This window comes from Daphnia pulex, chromosome 1 (assembly GCF_021134715.1).
Source record: "Daphnia pulex isolate KAP4 chromosome 1, ASM2113471v1".
Lineage (NCBI taxonomy): Eukaryota > Metazoa > Arthropoda > Branchiopoda > Diplostraca > Daphniidae > Daphnia > Daphnia pulex.
The window spans coordinates 5,519,142-5,541,457 of record NC_060017.1 but is presented as its reverse complement, the minus strand read 5'-3'; the positions used below and the strand labels follow the sequence as shown (position 1 = coordinate 5,541,457).

Genomic DNA, 22,316 nt, shown 5'->3' with positions numbered 1-22,316 from the left:
CATTTTTCACTGTGTCCTCCAATGGATTTCTTGGGCTTACACACCTTCCACCTGACTGCATTTGAACGTTAACCGGATTAACTACCGCGCTGAATAATCTTTTCATCCAGCCTATCTAGCTTGCTTCCCCAGTTGAATAGCTAACATCTCAAATAGCGACACCAAAAAGAAAACAGGACGTTGAAATAACAACAATCGATCCGCACACAGTATTTTTTAAGAAAAGCGGAAACTATCCGGCGGATGAAAGAACGTCAACATTGCGGAACAAAGGGCCATCTAAACTCCTCTTGCATTTCGTTCTTGAATCTCAATTTCTTTAAAAAACAACCAACAAAAAGGGAAAACACCAAAAAATAATTCAATGTTAAAAAATCGAGTTAAAATCAGACAGCCTAAATCTCAGACAAATACAACTCGTACATATATAGACAAACATAACATTGGCTTCGATCACCTGTGCTCAGTCGTCGACGACGACATTTCGGGTGTCCAGCAAAGCGTGAGCCGAGCTTTTTTGACCGGCGTGAGAAGAGGAGCGGAAAACCAAAAAGACAAAAAGAAAAAAACAAAAACAAAAAAGTGTTTTATAGAGTTTTCGTGAGCCTGCGACAAACGCACTGCTTTTTTTTCTTTCAAAAAATATTTTGTTTTGTTTCAAGCAGCAGGGAACGAACTGCCGTCTAGCAGAGATAGAAATAAATAATGATTATTACCTACGTGTTTGGACGTATACGATCGTCCCCAGGGGACGCGTCCGATAACTTTTGTTTGTCATTTTATTTCGTTTTTTTTTTCTTTTCGAAATTTAGTTTTAAAAATAAAAAAAACCAAAAGAAAGAATAAAACAGATGGGACGGGATTTTTTCTCGGGCATTGGATGAGACAGGAATTTCGGTAATTGCCTTTTTGGCTTCTTTTTCCGCCGCGTGCGTGCGAGCGAGTGTCATTTTTCTATCGCCGGACGCAAATGGCTTTGTGACGACGTGGACAAATCCACCAATGATGAAATTCAGGAGCTGTCGCACGATGCGCGCAACTTCTCATTTGGAAATGGACGATATCGCATAATGTATCATCACTCATACGAATGAATAAATAAGACATTTAGATAGCGACTACGTATAAACCAGTATATTAAGTTTGGCGCATTTTAAAAAATTGGTAAATGAATTTTGATTTGAATTTGCGCGCTGCAAGTTTTTGAAGGGCAACCGATATAAAACTTTGGGAACCCAATCTGCCAAGGACTATTTTAGAAATGTGATAAAAAACTAAAACCTGTCGCAGTGTCGTCGTCGCCGTAGTAAAAAATAATAACTTAAGTATTTCCTTTTCGTCACCGGTCTACACAGATTTTCTCATGAATAAATATGTTGATGATGAAAGGGGACGAACGACCTGGCGATGGAAAACCCCAGAGGAAACAACCAAAAAACAAGATCGGGATTGATTCGATAGAAATATGTATATTAGACAGTATTCAGATTATGAATACATTATAAATCGTGTCCTCTGGAGTACGTAACAATAAAAGCACTGCCGGCTCTTGACGCAAAAGATCCATCAAACTATACCAAGCTCAACAATAACCAAAGAGGAGGAAGCTAAGTTATCCAAGGCACCCGGCGAAAGAGATGCCAACAAAGATTCGCGTGGTATTTTAGTGCAAGTACACCACGTCGCCAAGTGGATTGCCTTGAATGGCTAATCAAATCACTTGACCTCTGCGTCCGTATTTAGAGTTCGTGCAAGTCGCACCAAAAAAAAAAAGTGGATCCAGCAACTCCGTCATTCGCGTGTGTGTGTGGTTGTCTCTGCATGGATTTGCATGGATACACACGTAAACGAACCAAATCTATGTGTTCGTCCTTAACATTCTTTTAGACTGAAAAAGCTCGAAAAAAGAATTCTCGAGAATAACTTTTGATTTGAATAATAAATGCGAGCTATAAGCGCAGCCGAGGTATGGCTGGAAGAAAGAAAGAGATAGTGGATGGCCTCGTCCATGGTCACCTGTCCTACCCACCTGGAAACCGTGAACCGTATATACACGCCGTTCGTCTCAAGAGTCAAATAACCGAGGCCGCTTTCACGTTTCACGTCTTTTAGTTTTCATTCATATCAATCTATTCCCCCACCCCTCTCTTCAATTATTATCGAGTCGAGAAAAAAAATGATATTGTTCGTAACTTTTTTTTTTATTTCGGAACGGAAGCGGAGGAGGAATAATAAAAACAAAAATAAGTTGTAGGGAGAGAGAGAGAGAGTTTGGACGGACAATAGAGAAAAGAAAGAGAGAGTGTTTGTTTTATTTCAGTGTTCTAGACTATATACACTACTCACAGTTGTGCTTGTTCCGGTGATACACTGAAAGTTGACTCGTCCATTATTCACGAAAATTGTCAACAGAAAGGGAAAACTGCTGGCCGTTCCCAATTGAAAGACCAACGGAAACTCTGGAATAGAATTCAGAGTTGATGGGAATTTCTAGTACATCCAAATTGCCCTTTTCCCATATCTTCCCCGGGTGTAAACACAAAAGGCACTCTAAAAAAGAAGAAGAAGTACTATTATAATAGCCTCCAAAAAAAGTTGGAGTGCATTTGATATTTTCTCAGAAGATTTTTCATGCTCAACAATTTCTCGATCCGTTTATTTCGTCCGGGAAATAAGAAAACGGGTGGGAGAGAGAGAGGGAGACACGCGCGCGCGTGATGTGGCGCCATCGAGCCGGTTTAACAGTTCATTGTCAAGTCGAAACGCACAAGGGCCAAGCCAGCAAATGGGGCTCAAAAAGAATCGAGTCAGCGAGGAAAGAAAGAAAAAGAAATACACATTTCTTCTTATATCTATCCCAAAAGCAAATCTGTAATAATTCGGCGGTAATAACACAATTACATCGGAAACCCTAAAACACATCAGCAGACTTTCCTTAACTGACTCTAAGAACAAAATCTAACCAGAAAGAAAGAGAATATTTTGGTTTTTTTTACGACGATTTAAAGACATTATTATTTTGTCGGTGTTCCATCTTCTTTTGGATGACGGAAGCACCTGCGCTGATGTGCGGAAGAGGGGGCCATACTCTAAAGAAGAAGAGAAAGTTGTTACGCTCCTAATAGCGAGCTGCCTCCCGCGTGATTTCAGAGTTCCATTTTGGTCCATTCCAGTTTCAACCCCGACATAGTTTATAACACATGCTCCAGAAGAGCACCGCACATACATAGTTTAGGACTTTCATTCCATTTGATTTGAGAACCTACACGTGAAGTGCATCTAGACGTTAAAAAAAGACGTAGACACGCCTCTTTCAGAGCTGTCGTTCATTGGCATGACAAGAGAGAAGAGAGTTCAACTTCGTGCAACCCATCGCTGCACTCCCGACCGAACCTCGTATATACCTGCTCGTACCTATTGCTCCCCCCCTCTTCTTCTTCTTCTTTACATTCCAGCAGCTGATGTAAAATATGAATAGAAATTAGCGAACGAAGAAGGAAAAACAACTCTTAAAATTCAAAATGGCACTACCGCTTCTAGTAGAATAGACTCTACTATAACATAACATGGAAATGAATATCATTTCAAAGTCGGCATTCAAAAAGTCTCGGACCGACACGGGTGCTGCTAGACGATGCGCCCCAAGGAATGAATAAACAATTTCGAGTTGGTTGTTTCTTCTGGGCTACTTTTATTGCTATTTTCCATCTGTCCGAGATATTTTGGGCTGTGAGCCGGTTGTCATTCTCCAGCAAGACGGCCAGAAAATTCAGTCTCCGCAACACACAGAACAATCATTTTTTTGTTTTTGGTTTTTTTCCTGCTGGACGTTGGGGGGAAAATGTCTGGAAAACTTTTTCATTCAGTTCAGTTTTCTTTCATTGACTTTCAATGTTCATTTTTTTGTTTTGTTTTGTTTTGTAAGAAATCGAGTGAAAGTCAAGGCCGGTTGCGCTTTAATTACCCCCAAAAGTTCGAGTATCGTTAACAGGCCGCATCCAATCATCGCACCCATTCCACTCACTAAAGGATTGCGGATAAGCCAAATGGGCAGCCATCCGTGAAATGTTTTTTTGGGCCATTCTCTTCTCTTCTTATTCGACAGAGTTCTCCATGATTATTCGGTCGCTGTTGTTGGTCAAATCGTGCATAATTGCTGGCCGGCCGATGCATCAGCACACAGAATCCGGCTGCTGCCCTAAACTGTGAATGGGAATGTCTCACTGCGGGATCTAATTACCTGAAAAAAGGAGCTCCTCTAGCCGGAATGAAAAGAAAAGCCGAGAACAAGAAATCATATCAACGCGATAGCCAACAAGAAAAGACGAGTCGTATACTATAGCGAATAAGCCCAGCTCAAAAGACCGTCCATGACGCAACGGCTGTGCTGATGGATCCAGGATATAATCTCGTCATCCACTTTTCCTTTTTCGTTTTGGGGGAACTTTTTCCCGTCGTGCTACAACTCAAGGAAAAGGGGAAAACCGGATCGAAAGACAGAAAAGTGCAGTCCTGATTTAATGGGGAAAAAAGCGACGCATGAATTAATTCCTCTGCAGCATTTTGATTTATCCTGATGCATGGAAACGATAAAGGCACACATCTACAGAAATAAAACCATTTCCCAACGTATGTTTAGATGTATGTATGTATTGTGCTGGCGGTCGTTGAACGCGTCCTGTTTCTATACCGTGTAACCCTGAAATTGTTGAACGATAAACTCGTCATCATTGCACGATCCCGATGGTCGTTTTGAATCATCTTTATTTTTTCTTCTCGAAATTCTTTGAGGAGAGGGGGGACTTTTGGCTATTTGGAGGATCTGACGTCACCAATTGCAATATCACCTGGCACTGGTTGCCACTTTGTAGATTTCGTGAGATTTTTTTTGGTCGCCCGATTTTTTGGTGGCGCAATAGGAATGTCACCGCCTTTCTCCTGAGTTCCGGCAGAGCTTGGCGGTCGTGAACCCTGGCGCGGTTTGATTTTCCTTCGTCCGATTTTTTAAAAAAATATTTAGACACAAAAATCGAAATCTAGATAGTGTGGCCGGGGATTCTTTCTCTTTCTGTGTACGTCAGCTGGCCATATTGATAGAAAAAGGCGTGGCACCCCCAGCTATACTGTCCGCCTTATTTGATTTTTTTTCCCGCGTGTTCAAGGGGTTACCGGTTATCGCCAGTGGCTCACGCACACACAGCGCATACCTCCGATCGGCTATCGTGATTGACAAAAAAAGAAACGAATTACAATTAAGGACATTGGCGAATTTGAAATAGAAAAGCTAAAAAATGTATGCAGCACATTCTCCTTCCGGCTTTATTCTTCTGTTATTTCTCCCGATACGGAATTGAAGGCGTGAGAGATAGGCGTGAAGGGGGGTCAAATCTCGTTCTCCTTATATAAACGCAATTTTTTTTTCTTCTTCTCTGATTGTATCCTCTTTAACTGCTCGGAATAATTTATTTGGTTAGTCGCTTCACGTTGTGACCTACTCCACAGCTGAGAGCTGGTCGTGCCCGTGCCGCCTGTGCTATTCCCGTCTCTGCGATTTCCCGATTCCGTAGAGACGCAGCAGACGTTCTTTTGGACCCGGGTCGAAGTGGGTCATTGGTTCAGGACCGTAGTCGGAAACATGCAACGCGCATTTCCCTAGCCGCTGAAACGAAAACGATGTAACCGACATCGGGGGGAACCAAATGAAATAAAAAAAAAAGTTGGGAAATATAATTAAAAGAAAACCGACGAGAAAAACTTGTTGTCCTATGGGATCCGTGGGGCAATTTCGGAGCAGTGGCGCAACGTGTACATCCGGCCGCCGATCGAACGGACAACAAACAAAAAAAAAATCCCCCAGTTCTTTTTTTCCTACATCCAAATTCGAACGTGATAAACCCGAAAGGCAACAGGAATTTAACGTAAAAAAAAAACGAGGCTATAGAACAATGACAAAACACAAAAGATATGGCGGACAGCAAACGAGGGGGTTATATCCGCATCCGGAATTCACCAGCCCAGCATTATAATTGCAGTAGAGTAGGAGCCAAAGAGAGAGAGAGAGAAAAAAAATTATTTCCAAACAAAGTCCCGTTGTTGGTAAACGCGAAAGAAAACAAAAAACAAAAACAAAAATATCAAAATCCGCCGGTCGGTTTTTTTTTCCCCGACATGTTTATGGCCATTGTTCCGGTGATGGAAGTGCGTCGTTATAATTTTACCGGTGACCGCAGTTTGATATGAGCCCACACTGCTGACGAGCCGGAAAGAACGACACTATGACATACACGTAATATAACGACGACTCGCGATAGTCCATCATCTTATCCGAAATGTTTGCGCTGTGATTCGTTGTGGCGGGATATTTTTGGGCGCGCTCTTCAAAAAATAACAAAATAAAATAACAAAACCTGTTCCAAGGTTTTCCATCTTTTTTTTGGGACTGATTCGCCGAAAGGAGATTTTTTTAATTCGTTGCGCATCTGCCGACGAGATGAGGGTACGGCGTAAATAACACACACAGACGCTCTACTCTTGCGTACGTACATCCATCTCTCTCTCCTTCTTCTATTATATTCCATGCGGAATGGAATATCTTGGCCATTACAAGACGACCCTGCGCACCTGTGTCGGGGCCTCAGCAGCGCGTGCTGTGTCTTGTGTGTGTCTATTCATGCCGGCCAGCACAAATGGATGGAAAAAAAAAGCGAAATAGGTGCGTGTGCCGACACACAAGGAGGGGCCCCCGTCTTGTGATTATTGCTCGCCCGCAGTACACACACACACACACCATACAACTCCTGTGTGTGTCTCTGTCCGTCTCTAATGACGGCCGAAACTATATAGTGGCCCATAAGCTATACTTATATTCGCCAGGGATGATGATGACCATCTTCTTCTTCTCGTTCGGGGGGTAGCAAACCCAAAAAGAGAACGAATAGACACACACACAAGGATCGATTTTGATTTTTCTGTTACCACCCTTAGAAGACGATGATGACCGCACGTAACCTTGTACCGGTTTCTCACGATACACTGGGCGTTTTTTATTTTTTTTTAAGAAATTTTTTTTTTCAAATTTGATTTTTTCTCCCACCCAGATAGGCTGCACAATTTTGGTCATTAAATGCGGTGGGAATAAAAAACCTTGAAAGAAGAACAGCAAAAAGGTGAAAAATGGGTTGGAAAAAGAAATTCCTCGGCATTGATAAGGCGCTATACCAAGTGTTGTGACAGATTTAGATGAAAGAAAACACTTGGAAAATGTGATTGCTCGGCATTTTGGCGAAAAATCGCTACTGTTTGCTAGCGTGTAGGGAAAAAAACAAAACTGGATTTGTCGGTTGGACCAGTTTTTTTTTCTTTCCCGCCACGTCACGTCCGAAAATTTTTCTTTAAGGCCAAAAAAAAAAAAAAAATAGTCAAATATCTTTCACGTCAAATAAAAAAGGTAACAAAGAAGCAACGCAACAACAGGCGAGTAAAGTAGGAAATGGTAGCAGCAGTGCCAGTGAGTAATATCATCTCGCTCCCGATTGCGGTCACGCTTCTTTCCCGACACAATACAACCCAACGTTCTACATCTACGACGCTCGACATTTGCATGTTGTGGCCCTAAGCGGAATTATTACACGCGGGAGTTACTATACACCCCGCAGGAGAGATAAGAAGAAACGGTCACACTTTTTTTATCGTTTCTTTTTTTTCTGTTGTTGTTGTGTGCCTGTTGTTACATCACGTGCATTTTTTCCCCCCCACGTCGCCTAATTTTCCCGCAAGTTTTAGTTTTTTATATAATGGGATGGGACACCAGCCATTCTTCTTCCTTGTTTACGATTTGTAATCAACGCCACCAAATAGTTTTCAAAAAAGGAAGAATAGTGAAACAGTTTTCCTACCTTTAAGCCCGGGACATACGGCCAGGCATCCACAAGTGCTCCATCCATCCGCAGAAAAGTTGAATCCCCCAGGCGGGATAGGAGAAGGGTTGGTCCTCGTGAATTCACCCACACTCGATATGGGTGTACACGATGACATTTCAAGAAAATGCGAAGAAGAGATCCGTAACTCGACCGACATCCTGGGTAGGTTCTCCAACGGGATGCTGTTTATCTAAATGCAAAATCAAAACTGGGTTACGAAAAATTTTGACAGAAACAACAACAAGTTTGGAAATTTTTAAATTGGCACAGTGGGTAAACCATGATTATTCATGAACAAGAGAATTGAAGGTTTCCATGTAATACACTTGTGCATCATTAAAATACCTATCAGGTCACAGGTTAATAAAAAGTATCGAAAATCAATTACCCAGCAAGTGGTGATGGTGAGATTGTTGCTGTTGACACGTCAATACCAGCACAAGAAAAATTGGCACATCTTTTTGTCACGATGGCTGGCTCAGCCTCAAATCTGAAAAAAAAAAAGAAGAAAAGGTTACATAGTGCAAACAACCTGCCATGCATCGACAGGGTGGTTTTATGATTAATGCCAGTCAAGCACTAACACTTCACATATTTGGAATGGTTTCACTTCTATTTAAGCCTCATTCAATTTCAACTCTTGGTATTTACCTGCTCTAAAAAGCATGGACTGTGTATGAAGCGATTGTATAAAGAAATTCGACCAGAGTTAACACGACGACCACAATTTTGTAGTTTTATTTGTTATGCTCTTTTCCGTGCAGCCACGTGTGTACGTTTCCAAAAAAGTAATCGTTTCGATTTCTTAGTAATCTTAAACTTCGTCTCTAATTGTCTCTTTGTCGAAACTTTTGAAATCGAAAAAGCAGACGACACTCTTCGAATTTGCCATTTTTTAAAAAAGATATCGATCGAAATTAAAAATCGACCACCACCCTCAACCCCCTAAAACCAAACCGCTCAAAAACAAAACCCAAACAAACAAAAATTGCTTTACGAATCGGGATTATTTGAATTTGAATATCTAATAGTTGGTTTTATCAAATAATACCGAGCCACACCCTATCACAGTGACAAGAAAAAAGCCAAAATTGGCACGAAACCCGCAGAAAATGAAGTTTAGACCGCCACAATGAGAGACCCTCCAGGACCCGGTTGGAAGCCGAGAGGGAATAATAATAATGGGATCGTATAGACCAGCCATTCTTCTTCCTTGTTTATTTTTAATAATAAACTCTGTTCAGCGTCGTTTTTATGCTCGTGTCCTTTTTTCTTTTTCCGTCGTGTTCCAGCACACACACACAGGTCCCGATTGTTCCACGCGGAAATAATGGCGTCCCTCCTTATTAGTCGACGCAAATTTGTTAGAGGCAATCCAGACGGCCGATATTTATTCATGTGGATGTGAGCCACCGCTGATACTATTTCCTAATGATGTCGGCGATCCATTTCGCCGCTTTTTTTGGATCTTTTGGCCAACGTAATTATTTTCCTCGGCCATCATCAACAGCAGCAGCAGCAGCCGACGCTTTATAATAATAGCCGGTCATTTGCCTCGACGCCATTCAGTGCAGAAAACGGAACAATTTGGCCTCTGCTTCTTCTTCTTCTTCTTTTTAAAATACGCAACTCGTTTCATAAATAATCCGCCGGCGTACGAATGAAAACCTTGCGATCGTCTCACATGATATTGGCTTACATATTTCGATACCTCCGATCGACTGGAAACGTCCTCCAGGGTTCCGTCCGGCTCTCAACGGATCGTTGGGGGTTTGGTTGCGGCCGTGATGGCCAATATCCAAACCGCCAGTTAAGGGGGGAAAACAAAAAATCGACTTGAGCGCTAGACAAGGTCGGGATCTATTCGTACTTGAGAGTTGAACGACAGCGTCTTTCTCTACACAAGCGTAACCAGTGGTGGTGGTGGTGGTGATGATGAGGACCTTCTTTTTCTTTTTCATTTCGGCGGTCTGGCCAGGAAAAATACGAAATCACAAAAAATAAAAAAAATAAAAATAAAAGGAATGGCGGGAGATAGGAGGGCCGCCCTCAAGGGGCGGATGACCGTGATGAAGGTGCTCGGGCTTCAATCCCGCCCGAAGCGAAATCTACCTGTCTCTCTCCCCCCCATACCACTTCTCTCCCTCTGCCGTTGGTATGAAGAAGAAGAAAAAAAATAAGGCGATTGCAGTGCTGTGCAGTGCAGCAGTAGTATATAGCTGGCCTCGGTCGCGGTTAGTCCGTTAGTTGGCTGGCGGCCGTCCTCTCAGATAGTTCTCTCTCTACCAACCTGCTGCTGCTGCTCTTTTCCTTTTTCCTCCCCCCCTTTTTCTCTCTCTCTATCTCTCTCTCTTTCCTTCTTCTCTTCCTGTACACACACAACTCACCTGTCTGTTTTCAACCCAAAAGTTTTTAAAATTTCGACGTGAGTTTGTGCAAGTGAAACGTGCAAAAATGTTTCTTTCGTGAATGAGTTGAACGGTGCCAAAAGAGGATTCGTGAAAAATTTAAGACAAACATTTTGGGGGAGATTTTCACTAGAAGATGATGATGATGATGATTGAAAGACGAGTGTTTGGTGAGTGATCGATTATACCACCCTAGCCTCTCTCTCTCTCTTACTCCCGACAGGGTAATCCGCATGGTGACGAGTCGTTGAACTCGTGAGATCGTGCGGCCGGCCCCCAGAAAAAGAAGAAAAAAAGAAAAAAAACGACGTGCGGTGTGGTGGTCGTGGATTTTTTGTTTTTTTTTTTCGTGAGAGAAGAAAAAAGAGACAAGAAAAAATGGCCGGATCGGATGGAGCCATCCTGTTGACGACGGCCAGGTGGAGTGGCAGCAGCGGCGGACAGAGTTCTGGCTCTTGCGGGCAGCAGACGGACGAGTCGCCGCACGTTTACCTGCACGACGTCGTCAAGTCGGGCGAATTGCCGCAACTGGTCCGCATCGTCAAGGGCTCCTACCTGGGCCTGGGCGCACCCTCTTTGCCCAATCCGTCTCTGTCGTCGACGGCCCTGGTGGCCTCGGCCGGCGCCAGTCTCCGGCTGGCCGTCCAGTGCCTCAAATTCAAAGACAACCACAAGACGGTCAACGTCGGACCCAAATTGGCCATACCCGAAACCTTCGACGGCTACTTTGAAATTCTCAACGAGGACGGGCGGGCCGTCAGGGGCATCGAGTCGGTGACCGAGCTGGCCCGCAAGTTCCCCGACTCCTGCCTCGTCCGTCAGAACCTCAAAGTCTTTTACCAGCAGTCGACAGAGGCCAACACGCACAAGTCGACCGACGGCCAGCACGTCAACATCACCGAGCGCTCGCGGACTCTAACGGCCGGCGAGCTGCTCGTGTTGGTGGGCGAAGTGACGGGCAGCGGCGGCAGTTTGTCGTCGTCTCCTTCCTCCTCCATCTCGTCCGGCCAGCGCTTCCTGCACTGCCTGGACTCGAGGGGCGACCACGTCTACCTGCCGCTGGACATGCGGGCAAAGTTCAGCGTCGTGGCCAAGGAGGACAACCAGCAAGGCATCAGCGGCGTCCACCGGATCCGGGCGCTGCTCAACAAGCGGCTGCCGCTGACCGTGCGGATGGTGTCGGGCAGCCCTCCGGCCGGCCTGAAAATCGGCCAGCAATTCTGCTACGAGATGAGGCTGCTGGCCAGTTTCCGCGAGGAGATGATCGTGGCCATGCCGCTGGGCGTCAACCAAGGCAAGACGTCGCCAGACGGCCCGGGCGTTGTCATCATCCCGCCGTCCGTTTCGCTCAAGCTCCAGCTGCCCGTCAACCGGCAGAGCCTCAAGGCCTCCAAAGAGTTCGCCCGGATGACGGAGCGCTGCCTCCACCAGTACGGACTTCTGTCGGATCGCATCCAAGTCTACGACGCCCATTTCAGCAAGAACCTGCGCTTCGACGGCCAGCACTGGCGGGTGCCCGTTCCGCTTCTCTTGGCCCCGCTCCGGCGGAGCACGTCCGACCTCATCCAGTCCATCACCGGTCACGGCGGAAGCGGCAGCCACAAAAACAAGAATTCCGGACTGCTGGATAACTCGATGAGCAACGGCCTGCATCACTCGCTGACGGCGGAGCTGCCGGAAGGGGAGGAAGGCCTGGATGCGGATGAGGAGGAGCTTCCGGCCGAGTACGACGAGATCGACCAGATCTACGACTACATCCGCGGCTTCGCTCCGCTGCCCAAGAATTTGAAGACGACGACGTCGACGTCGACGTACGACATTTTCAACGAATCCAACCGCCTGGCCAGCGGCCGGAAGGCGGAGCAGCGCCGCAACCTCTACAACAAAGTCGTCAGCCATAAAAACGGATCCAACAACAACCCGAGTCATCACAACAACCTACAACAACAACAACAGCCAACAAAGGCCATCAATCAACAAGTCAAGCCGGTCCCACCTCCGCTGGAGACGATTCCCACCCACCGGAACCGGATCAACAGCTACAGTAAAGAGGTCGCCAGCTGCCCGGCAGTGGGTGAGAAAGAGACGGACAACAACCTCAACTCGTCATCGGCAGCGGCAGCGACGACGGTGACCATCACGGTCAACTCGTCGCCGGAACCGGTGGCCAAGCCGCGGATGTACCGGCAACGCAGCGCCCTGGCCAGCGGCGGGGTGGCTCCTTCGGTGTCGGCCGGCCAGAGACTGTACAGCAAGAATCCGGCCGTCGTGATCCAGCACCGTTCGCCGGGCATGTTGAGTCCGGCCGAGAGCAAACAGTCGCTGACTCCGTCGCCGCTCTTCAACATCCGATACAAGTCCATGACCAACCTCCTGCTGGCCAACTCGGCCGCCGACTCGGACACGCTGGGATCCAGCCAGAGTGGCGGTCGTTGTTCGGGCGGATCGGCGGGATCGGCGGCCGTCCGCTCACCCCACCACCACCACCACATTCCGGCCGGCAGTCAGCAGCGGCTGCACCATTCCCAGCAACACCACCAACAACATCATTACATGCGACAAGTTTCGGCCCCGCCCGTCTCTCAACACCGGCTGTTCCAGCTGCATCGACCCCGTTCCCTCACTGACCTACTGTGGGGCCGGGCCAGCAGCAGCGACCAGCGCAACAACAACAACAACAACCGCTCGCACGGCAGCAGCAACAACGTCAAATCGCCGCTAAAGATCAACTTGCACCCGACGGTGGTGGCCGACGTGATTCCCTCCAATTCCAGCCGAACGTCCGGACTCAAACGGGAAATTCCGGGCCGGCGCCGTCACTCCGGATCCAACCACCACCTGCTCAATACAGCCACCGGAAATGGATCCAGCAGCAGCCACACAACAACCAAGAAGCACACCATCTTCTACCACCTGTAACAACAACAACAACAACAACACAACCACCTTCTGTAACAACAACATTTTCTTGCCTGTGACCTTGTTTCTGCTCGCTAATGTCCCTCTCCGTTTGCTTCCATTTCCAGATTTTTTTTGTTGTTTCCGGGTTCCATTTTGAAATTTTCTTTTTCTTAGCCCCCCCAAAAAAACCTTTAACGTTAATAATATAACGAATGCCACTAGAATTTAAAAAAATAAATAAAATAAATTTACTACACAACATTTGGCGGTCGTGAATCGCCCGGAAGGTCGTGAAAAATTTGGTTTCATGTGGATTCTTGTCCTGATGTTGTTTCTTTTTCTTCTTCTGAATTTCGTGTCATGAGAGTCAACTTTTTTGTAGATTAAAAAAAAATGAAAAAGAAAAAAAGGGAAAGGATCACAACCAGACGATAGACATTTTGTACTTAATTTAAAAGAATTAAAAAAGAGAAAAACGCGAACGTGTGTGTAATAAATAATCTCGTTGTGACTGTGTACCCACTTCCGCCCCTTATTTTTCCAGAGATTTTTTTTTTGTTCTTTTCGTTTGTTTGTTTGTTTCCCTGTTTATTAATTCGCCTGTTCCACCCTTGGGTTCTGTTTTGTAATTTTTCTTTTTGCAATTCGAAGATAAAATAAATTCCGATTTCGATGTATTCAGACTTAAAAGATGGCATTTTTTTCACAACTGGGTCGTCGCACCCACACGGAAGAAAAAGGGCTATTTTCTTTGGCAGTTTTCTTTCTTATCTTATCGCTCGGAAAACTGGGATGTACACGAAAAGATTAGAGGAACATTTTATTTTCCTTCTCAAAAAGAGATGGAAACTTTTTTTGAAGTGGAAGACGAGGGGAGTTGAAACTGCGCATTTCTACGGTACGGAAAGAAAGAAAAAGATCTCCAGTTGACACTTGGACATCCATCGTCGTGTCCCTTCTTCTCTTCCACAAAGTTTGTATAGCGGCCGGGCCCAGGTGACGTTCAACAAGGAAAAAAAGGAGACTGTCAACCATCCAGGCAGCACTAAAAAGAAAGAATTCTGAACAACACAAAGGGGAAAATGTGAATAGAACCTATGCCACTATATAACCATCAAGTCGCCCGGCACAGCTGTTTTGTGGCTTCCACCGCCCAGCAGCTTATAGATGTATGCCCCAGTCTCTTCACCTTTTGAATGATATTCGATCGTTTGCCAGCCATTCACAGCAGCCACTGATCCGTAGAAAATATCCTAGCTCTCTCTCCCCCTCCCCTCTGTGCTTATTATTGTCATTTCTTTAGACCTCGATTTTCTTTTTGAGACTAATATGTGCTGCTGGCCCTGGATGCACAAGTTGAAGAGATAAGACTCGTCGTCGTATTATCTTTTGTTGTTTGCACAGTACCGTAACCCGAGCAAATGCTCCTTTGTGTACCTCCGTGATGTGTGCGGGGTCAGTCGAGAGCCCAGCATCCCATCCAGCAGGTTTCATTCCACCACCACCACCATTTTCTCCAGTTTATTTTCTCTTTTTTTTTCGTGTAGTTATTTTGACTGCAATGTAAATGAAGAGGATGAGCCAGGAGGGAGAAGAAGTGGAAAAGCGGAGTAGGTCACCTCAATTCCAGCACAGTCCGTCCTTTTATATAGGCGTTTGCCCGCGTGCAAGACCATCTTAAGACGGAGCTCCACATCTACAACCAAACAACCAAACAAACAACCTCAAAGGTCGGAATCTCGTTTCCACAAAGGAGAAGAAGAACAAGCAGCAGCAGAGATGATGTAGTATCCGAGTGGATAACAAGATAAACAAGCAAGTCGAGTCCGTCGTCTTCGTCGTCTAAAAATATTTAAAAAACGTCAAGCGACCCGGCCACTGCGTATATATACACCTGCAGTGTTTGCGCATTCATTATCAGCTGCTGTGTGCATCCAAGTCATTATCTTCATCTCTTTAAGTGTGTGTCTATATGGGAGAATGATGACGGTGAGAACGAACGAACGAAAAAAAAAACAAAAAAAAGATTGAAGGTCTGCTGGGGGCGAAGAGAAATCGAGGGTGTAACTGGTGATGGCCCATCACGAGCACCAGGCCTAAAGGGGGTAAGTTTAATTCCCCTGTAGGTTATATGCCTCCCGGTGAATCTAATACACATCAAGTGTATTATATATAGTAGTAGTGGGTATATGAGGAAACGGGGGTGATGTAATTTTCTAGAAAAATCCAAGGCCTCACAGCAGCAGCAGCAGAAGCAGCTGCCACTGCATGACGTGCCCAGAAGACATTCGGTGCCGCATCTTTCTTCTTCTTCTTTTTCCAGAGATAATTTCCTTGCGCTCATAATGTTCTTTTCATGGCTACCTATTCTCCCGCTTCTGCCAGCACAAGGTACATACGTACAGGTGATTTGAAGCTGCGACCACCACTGTATACACCCGACAAGAAAAAACACCTGACGCACAGTGCCATCATCATCCTTCTACCTCGAGAGCCCCAAGACTTTTTCTTCTTCTTTTAAATACTTGCCTACGTATATAATAGACTCTAACGTCCTTCAACTGGCTTACAACAATAATAACAAGAACCCGGATGACGATGATACGAGAAAGAGACGATATGGGCGATCGTCTTAATGAAAAGAAAAAGGTGCAACAACAAAAGGCCAAAAAATGGCCACAAAATAAAAGCGCTGGCCCGTTGGATTATTTATTTCGTCTCATCATTTTGTCTTTGTACCGCCACCACCACCGACTGTATGTGCATTACACAATCCAAGTGAGAGGAGGGATAAGACAAAAAGAAAACGAGCAGCAAGAAATGAGAAAGAGAAACAATAAGTCAATGCCAAAAAAGAGATTCGTGAGTGAATGCCTGAATTATAAATCAGCAGACGCGTCGGCCGCGACTCACACTCGTACCTCATCTGTGCCGATGCGTCGGCATGACGTCAGCTGAGCTGGCACACAGCACACAGCACATTCTCTTTTCGCTTTCAAAAAAACAACTTTGGCGAGTCTCCTTATTCTTTTTTTGCCATCAGTTTTGTTAGACGATGGCCAAACTCACAAATCACGCAGTTGGTTTTTTTTTTTCTTTAGGGGGAAGAAGATGGTCGGAGTCTTTTTCTGTCACGGCCGGGGCGGCCGCCGCCTTGTCACGCAACAGGCAGAAAATGAGGCAGGTACAGTACTCGCCTTTTCGTCTTACAAATAGTTTTTAAATAAAAAATGTCGGGACGAAGGTATTCGTTCAGCTGGCCAAGGATCTCTGTATGGCACATTTTGGCTTGCATATTGCGTTCCTCTTTGAAATGGCGTGTGGGCGTCGCTGGATTGCATCCAGCGCCGAGCAAAACACACACACAAGGTCGTTCGCTTCTTCTTCTTCTGTTTTTTTTGTTGTTGTTTTCTGGTTTTGATGAGCGCCCAGGTAAATCCCACGTCGACCGTGGGAGCAATCGAGCGGCTTCTTCTATTCAGTCGCCGAGGGAAGGAACGAACGAACCAACGAACGACGCACTACGGTAAATGTACACAGCAGACAAAGAGAAAGGAAGGAAGAAGAAGAAGAAGAAAAACGATGAATAGGAGGAGAAGGAAATCTCAGCGGGGGCAGATGAGCGCGCACCGCCGCGTTCCATTTCCTTATATTTTTTTCGTTTTTTCTCTCCCGAAATTTCTTCGTTATCCAACCGAACTCTCTGCGTAATCGCCCCACACACACGGGCGGACCAACAGGACGCCCAATACCAGAGAGAGAGCCTAGTTATTATCGAATGATTACATTATAGTCGAAAGAAGAAAAAATCTTTTCTCCCAAATAAGACGAGAAAACACGAAAAAAGAATCTTCCTCCTCCTGTTGCGGAGGACGAGGCTATCTGGTCACGAGGGTAATGAAACACACAGAGCCATCTCTCCTATGGGACTCCTTGTATGGCCAGCAGTCCACCCAATAATGGCTTTTAATGAACAAGAGAAAAAAAGAAGAATACAAGTTGGCCCTTTTTTCCTGTTGTGTGTCCACCCGGGACTGGCACAGGCGTTGCCCATCAAGAGAAAAAAGGACACTCTAGAATAAAAGAAAAGAGACACACACACACATGGAGAAGACCCCGTCAGCATCGACTGACCGACCCACACAAAAATGGGAGAACTAGGACCGACCAGGTTCTTCTTCCTGCAACAAGCGCGGTCCCGACCTGATGGCCTGCGTGACTCGACGTCTTTGGCGCATTTCTCAGACGAGAAGACACTTGAAAAGTATCGAATGAATGGATAGAATGAGTCGTACATGTCGTAAGAAAATGCCTAGAATATGTTAAGTACACATTTTTCATTAGTTGGCAGACAGAAAATAATGTCTGACGCCATTTGGAAAAGATTCTTCCTCCTCATTTTCGTGATTCCCAATCGCAGAGGTTGCCCAGGTCTATAGGAGAGAGAGAGACCACACGGGTTCGATTCTATTGGCCGGTCGAATCGAACTGGAATGGAAAAAGAAATGTGTCTGAATCACGCGCCTGGGCGAAAGAATGAGGATAAACAACAACGCCATTTACTATATAGGAGACAACAACAATTTCCCAAAAAGCAATAGATAGAACCGGTGGTGCTGCCGAGATTTTTTCGATGGCGGTGGTCGCCGCCATTCAGGAATCCACCATCACCTCAAAGACAAAATCTTCCTACTAGTTGGTTCGAGTCTAGATTTGATATAATTTCCAGTTTAAGACTCAAGAATAAGATCGTGTTGTTGTTGTCGGGTATGTCTTTTTTCTTTCTTTCTTTCCTATGATGATGACGTCAAAGATCTCGGTCACAGACCCATTCGATCGTGAGAGCAGCTCCTTTTAGGTGGCGGCCCCCTTTTTCTTTCCCCTCCGTATACGCCGGGATATAACAACGCCTAACGGTACACACACACACACATAAGAAGAAGCGGAGCCGTGTGTGTGTGTCTGCGACCGCGTAGCAAATGAGCGATGTGGAAAAATACAAGAAAAAAAAAAAGTTCATCCGTTCCTTTTTGGAGTTTAACAGACACACAAGGAGGGTGGAGGAAGGAAAAAAGTCTGAGAAGACTCACGCCGGCATACGGAGTTGTTCTTCTTCCGTTTATTGAAAAATAAAAAGAGACGACGCCGACGACGCCGAAGGGAAAGAAAAAAAAAACGCCGTCCCCCCCCCCCCCCCAAATGGATTCAGACAGAATATGAGGTGCTGGTTGCGAGCAACGGTACAAATGTGCCCTCTGTTTCTAATATATGTACAGAGTGTCTCTCTACCTGTTTTTTTTTCCCAAAAAGGTAGAAAATAAGACTATGAAAAACATCTTGTGCTCTTGTTGTCTATACTCTTTATGGAGATCTATCAATCCGTTTGTTTCACGAATAATTGCTTGTCGGTTATTTTATTGGTCGTCCAAATGAACCGTTTCCCCCCCATGGAACGCACACGCCTGATGGGCTTACCTCCAAAGAGGTTCTGACTGTTTTTGACTGTTGCTACACCAACTCTTAAACGAAGAAATTGAAATATTTCAAGGGGGGTGTTCTCTCCTTTCTTTTTATATGCGGAGAAAAGAGCCTCCAGACGTTCTCCTCTGCGGAGCAATTGACGCCAAACAAAAACCAACAACAACAACAACAACAACAACAGCCAAAGAATTAACCGAAAAAGGTAAGAATAAGAAATGGGCCGAGACCGTTAAACCAAACTACCCCGCAGACATGTTTAATTAGCCATTGCGTGATGATGTCAATGCCGAGCATGTACACACAGTTTTTCCAGCTCCTACTGCTATATAGGAAACTGTATTATGCGCTCGTATAAATAGTCCCAGCACCTGATAGTTGTGCGTGTAAATTTTTCTGTCAAGAGGACAGCACACACAGCGCCGAGAGAAATTAAGAGTCGGTTATAAGCCAAACGCATTTTTCTTATCACGTTCTTCTTCTTCTTCTTCCGGGTGTTTTTCTTTTCTTTCTTCTTCTAACTTTACACGACACGCACAAAGTGTAAAAAAAGAAAAAAATAGTAAAAAAGAGAAAAGAAAAAATCGTGCGCCAACTATTTTTGTTTGAACGTGTTTAGCCGGAGATATTGAATGATTTTCACTCGGCGCAATGGGGACGACATTCTCCGACAGAGACACGCATGGCCTGCACCAAAAGAGACCCCCATCGTATACATACGTAGTAGGATGGAGATAAATAAAAGCAAACAAACAAATTCAGTCGAGAGATGATAGCATCAGCTTTGGAGAGATGTGTGTGTGTGACAGCTCGGCAGCGCTCACGACGATGGGTGCCGGGCCCGTTTGCACACGAACCCAAACGAACGGGGTTGTGTTCCTGTTTGTTTCTTCTTCTTCCTATCTTCCCCCCTTTTGTGTCTGGCTCTGCTGTAGATGCCAGCAAGTTGTTGCTGTTCCTCCGGTTGTTGCCGCAGAGGTCGAAAGTGGAACACACGAGGGTCTTCAACCTCAATCCCTCCTTTTAGCGTCTCTGGCTGCATAAGGAGAAGAAGAAGAAGAGGCCGTGTGGCAGTTCTGGCACGGCGCGTCGTTGCCGTAATAGAGTCGAAACTATTAAAAAAAGGGGATTAAAGCCAGTCGTTGAGTCTCTTCTTCTTCTTCTTCTTTCTTTCCCTTTTCATCTTTTTACGACCCAAAGAAATTACACAAAAGAAAGAAAACGACGACAAATTCACCTTCGACCGTACGTGCATTTCTATATACAGTCTGACATAAAAGTAGATCCAGCCAGCCTGCCTGCCTGCCTGTGTGTGTGTGTATAAAGTCACTTGATGAGCGCCGATTATCATTTGTAATTTGGTTGTTGTTGTTGTTGTTGTTTCTTATAAAAAGTTGGATGAGAGTTTTCGAACATTTCTTCAAAGGAAAACGTTAAATATTTACGAGGAGGTGCCGGTGTGGCGGCAGGTCCCTCTTGGTCATACCATTTCCTAGTTGCACTTTTGCCGAAAGTGGTTAAAAGTTTTCGAATTCGATTGTTTATACAAAGCACAGACAAAGTTGTGGGGTAAAAAAACAGGCCTGATCTCCAGTCGTTCAACAAACGAGGTGAACCCAAACTGAGTCAACAAAAATGGCAGGAGAAAACAGTTCCAGTCAATCGCATAGCTCAGGAATAATCGTACTCCGTGCTATGTCACGATTTAAAAAAAAAACAAAGCAACCAGAGAGTCAAAAAAGGAAGAATAGAGAAACAGTTTTCCTACCTTTAAGCCCGGGAAATACGGCCAGGCATCCACAAGTGCTCCATACATCCGCAGAAAAGTTGAATCCACCATGTGGGGTAGGAGAAGGTGGTCCTCGTGAATTCACCCACACTCGATATGGGTGTACACGATGACATTTCAAGAACGGGGAAGAAGAGATCCGTAACTCGACCGACATCCTGGGTAGATACTCCAACTCAAACGGGATGCTGTTTATCTAAATGCAAAATCAAAAATGGGTTACGAAAAAATTTTGAAAGAAACAACAAGTTTGGAAAACTTTAAATTGGCACAGTGGGTAAACCATGATTGTTCACGAACAAGAGAATTGAAGGTTTCCATGTAATTCACTTGTGCATCATTAAAATACCTATCAGGTCACAGGTTAATCAAAGTATCGAAAATCATTACCCAGCAAGTGGTGATGGTGAGATGGTTGCTGTTGACAGGTCAATACCAGCACAAGCGAAAACTTGCATGCTTTTTTGTTGAGATGGCTGGCTCCAGGCCTCAAATCTGCACAAAGGAGAAGGTTTCAAGGTTATAGCTAGTGCAAACAAACTTCCATGAATCAACAAGGGACATGTATTATGCTAGTCAGGAATTAATATTTAACACACATGGAACAGGTCTAACTCTTAATTCTATTTCATCCCCCAATATCATTCCTTTTGCTTTCTTTAGTTAGATTTACCTGCCAAACAGCATGGAGTGGAGAGCATGGAGAGTCGCGACACCAGGGTTCACACGACAATCACATTCTTATCATTTTATTTGTTGCACTATTTTCGTGCAGCCACGTTTAAAAAAAAAGTTGATCTGTTTTCTTTGTAATAATCTTATTCTAAAACATAAACTTGGTCTCTTTTGTCTCTGTGTTGAAACTTTTGAAACGAGACGTAAGCAGACGACACTAATATTCTAATTAGCCATAGTGCTTAAATAAGATATCGATAGAAACAATTAATAATCGACCCCTCCCTATATCCGACAAGATCCATTATATCTAAATCCAGTTCTTTTTTTAAAATAAAAATACATTCGACAGATCGCATTTTGAATATTAAATTTTTCGCCACGACGCAGTTGAGCAGACGATAGAAGAAAAACAAGGGCGATGGACCGTGTTTGTTGTATAATAAGAAAAACGATTACACACGATCACAATGTCGCCGTTCCTCTAGACTTGCTCTGCATTCTTATTATTTACCATTGTCGCCCTCACTATACAGAAAGGTGTCGCCCTTTTTTTATTATTAAACTTTCGTCATTCCGGGTGTGGATTAAAAAGGGAAGATACGCCAACACTTTTGTGTGTTTGAAATTGAGTTGATGGGAGCTGCTGGAAAATGTCTGCTGGCGCATCGGGTAGATGACCGGCTGTTCTTCCTGTTCTTCCAGTGCATCCGGTATGTCTATATACGAGGGTCTCGAAAGGAGATGAAAGGTTTCTTTGGGCCGGTTAAAGAAGAAAAATCTGGGAGGAAAAAGAAATAAGGCGACGAATGGCAGGTTGAATGGTTTTCTTAGGAGGAGTGTAATTGACCTTCTCTTGGTTCGCTTTTACAACTCATCGGCGCGTCAAGTTCCCGTTTTCTTTTTTTTTTCTCTCTGCTGTGCTGCTGCCGCGTGACAATAATCCCGGCGAAGGACCTCTAATATAATGCCGTATAGAACGCCCAGCCTATCTGCGAGTCAAGTCGGTTCTTCTTCTTCTTCTTCTTCCCAGTCTGGTTTTTCTCACTCTTGACTGGAGCTTATCACCGGCGTTTGCTCCGACTGGGTTGAACCCAACCGAGCGGAAACATGGCCTCCAGCTTCAATCAACCTTCATATTTATCT

At 44.8% G+C, this 22,316-nt stretch overlaps 1 protein-coding gene and 1 long non-coding RNA gene across 2 annotated transcripts; one reads left to right on the top strand and one right to left on the bottom strand.

Annotated features, from left to right (window-relative positions):
* Positions 1-7,901: 7,901 nt before the first annotated feature.
* LOC124189958 lies at positions 7,902-21,038 on the bottom strand. Its single transcript, XR_006872734.1, has 4 exons — positions 20,886-21,038; positions 20,475-20,691; positions 8,308-8,409; positions 7,902-8,109 (listed from the first exon to the last, which is right to left on the bottom strand). It is a non-coding gene; the product is annotated as an uncharacterized LOC124189958 (long non-coding RNA).
* LOC124189923 lies at positions 10,114-13,905 on the top strand. The gene has a single exon (XM_046582442.1). The coding sequence runs from the start codon at positions 10,706-10,708 to the stop codon at positions 13,244-13,246; it is 2,541 nt and encodes an 846-aa protein (XP_046438398.1). The 5' UTR covers positions 10,114-10,705; the 3' UTR covers positions 13,247-13,905.
* Positions 21,039-22,316: the final 1,278 nt, after the last annotated feature.

Bases quoted from the DNA above. Each gene is read 5' to 3' on its own strand.
- LOC124189923 (XM_046582442.1), top strand. From the start codon at position 10,706: ATGGCCGGATCGGATGGAGCCATCCTGTTGACGACGGCCAGGTGGAGT.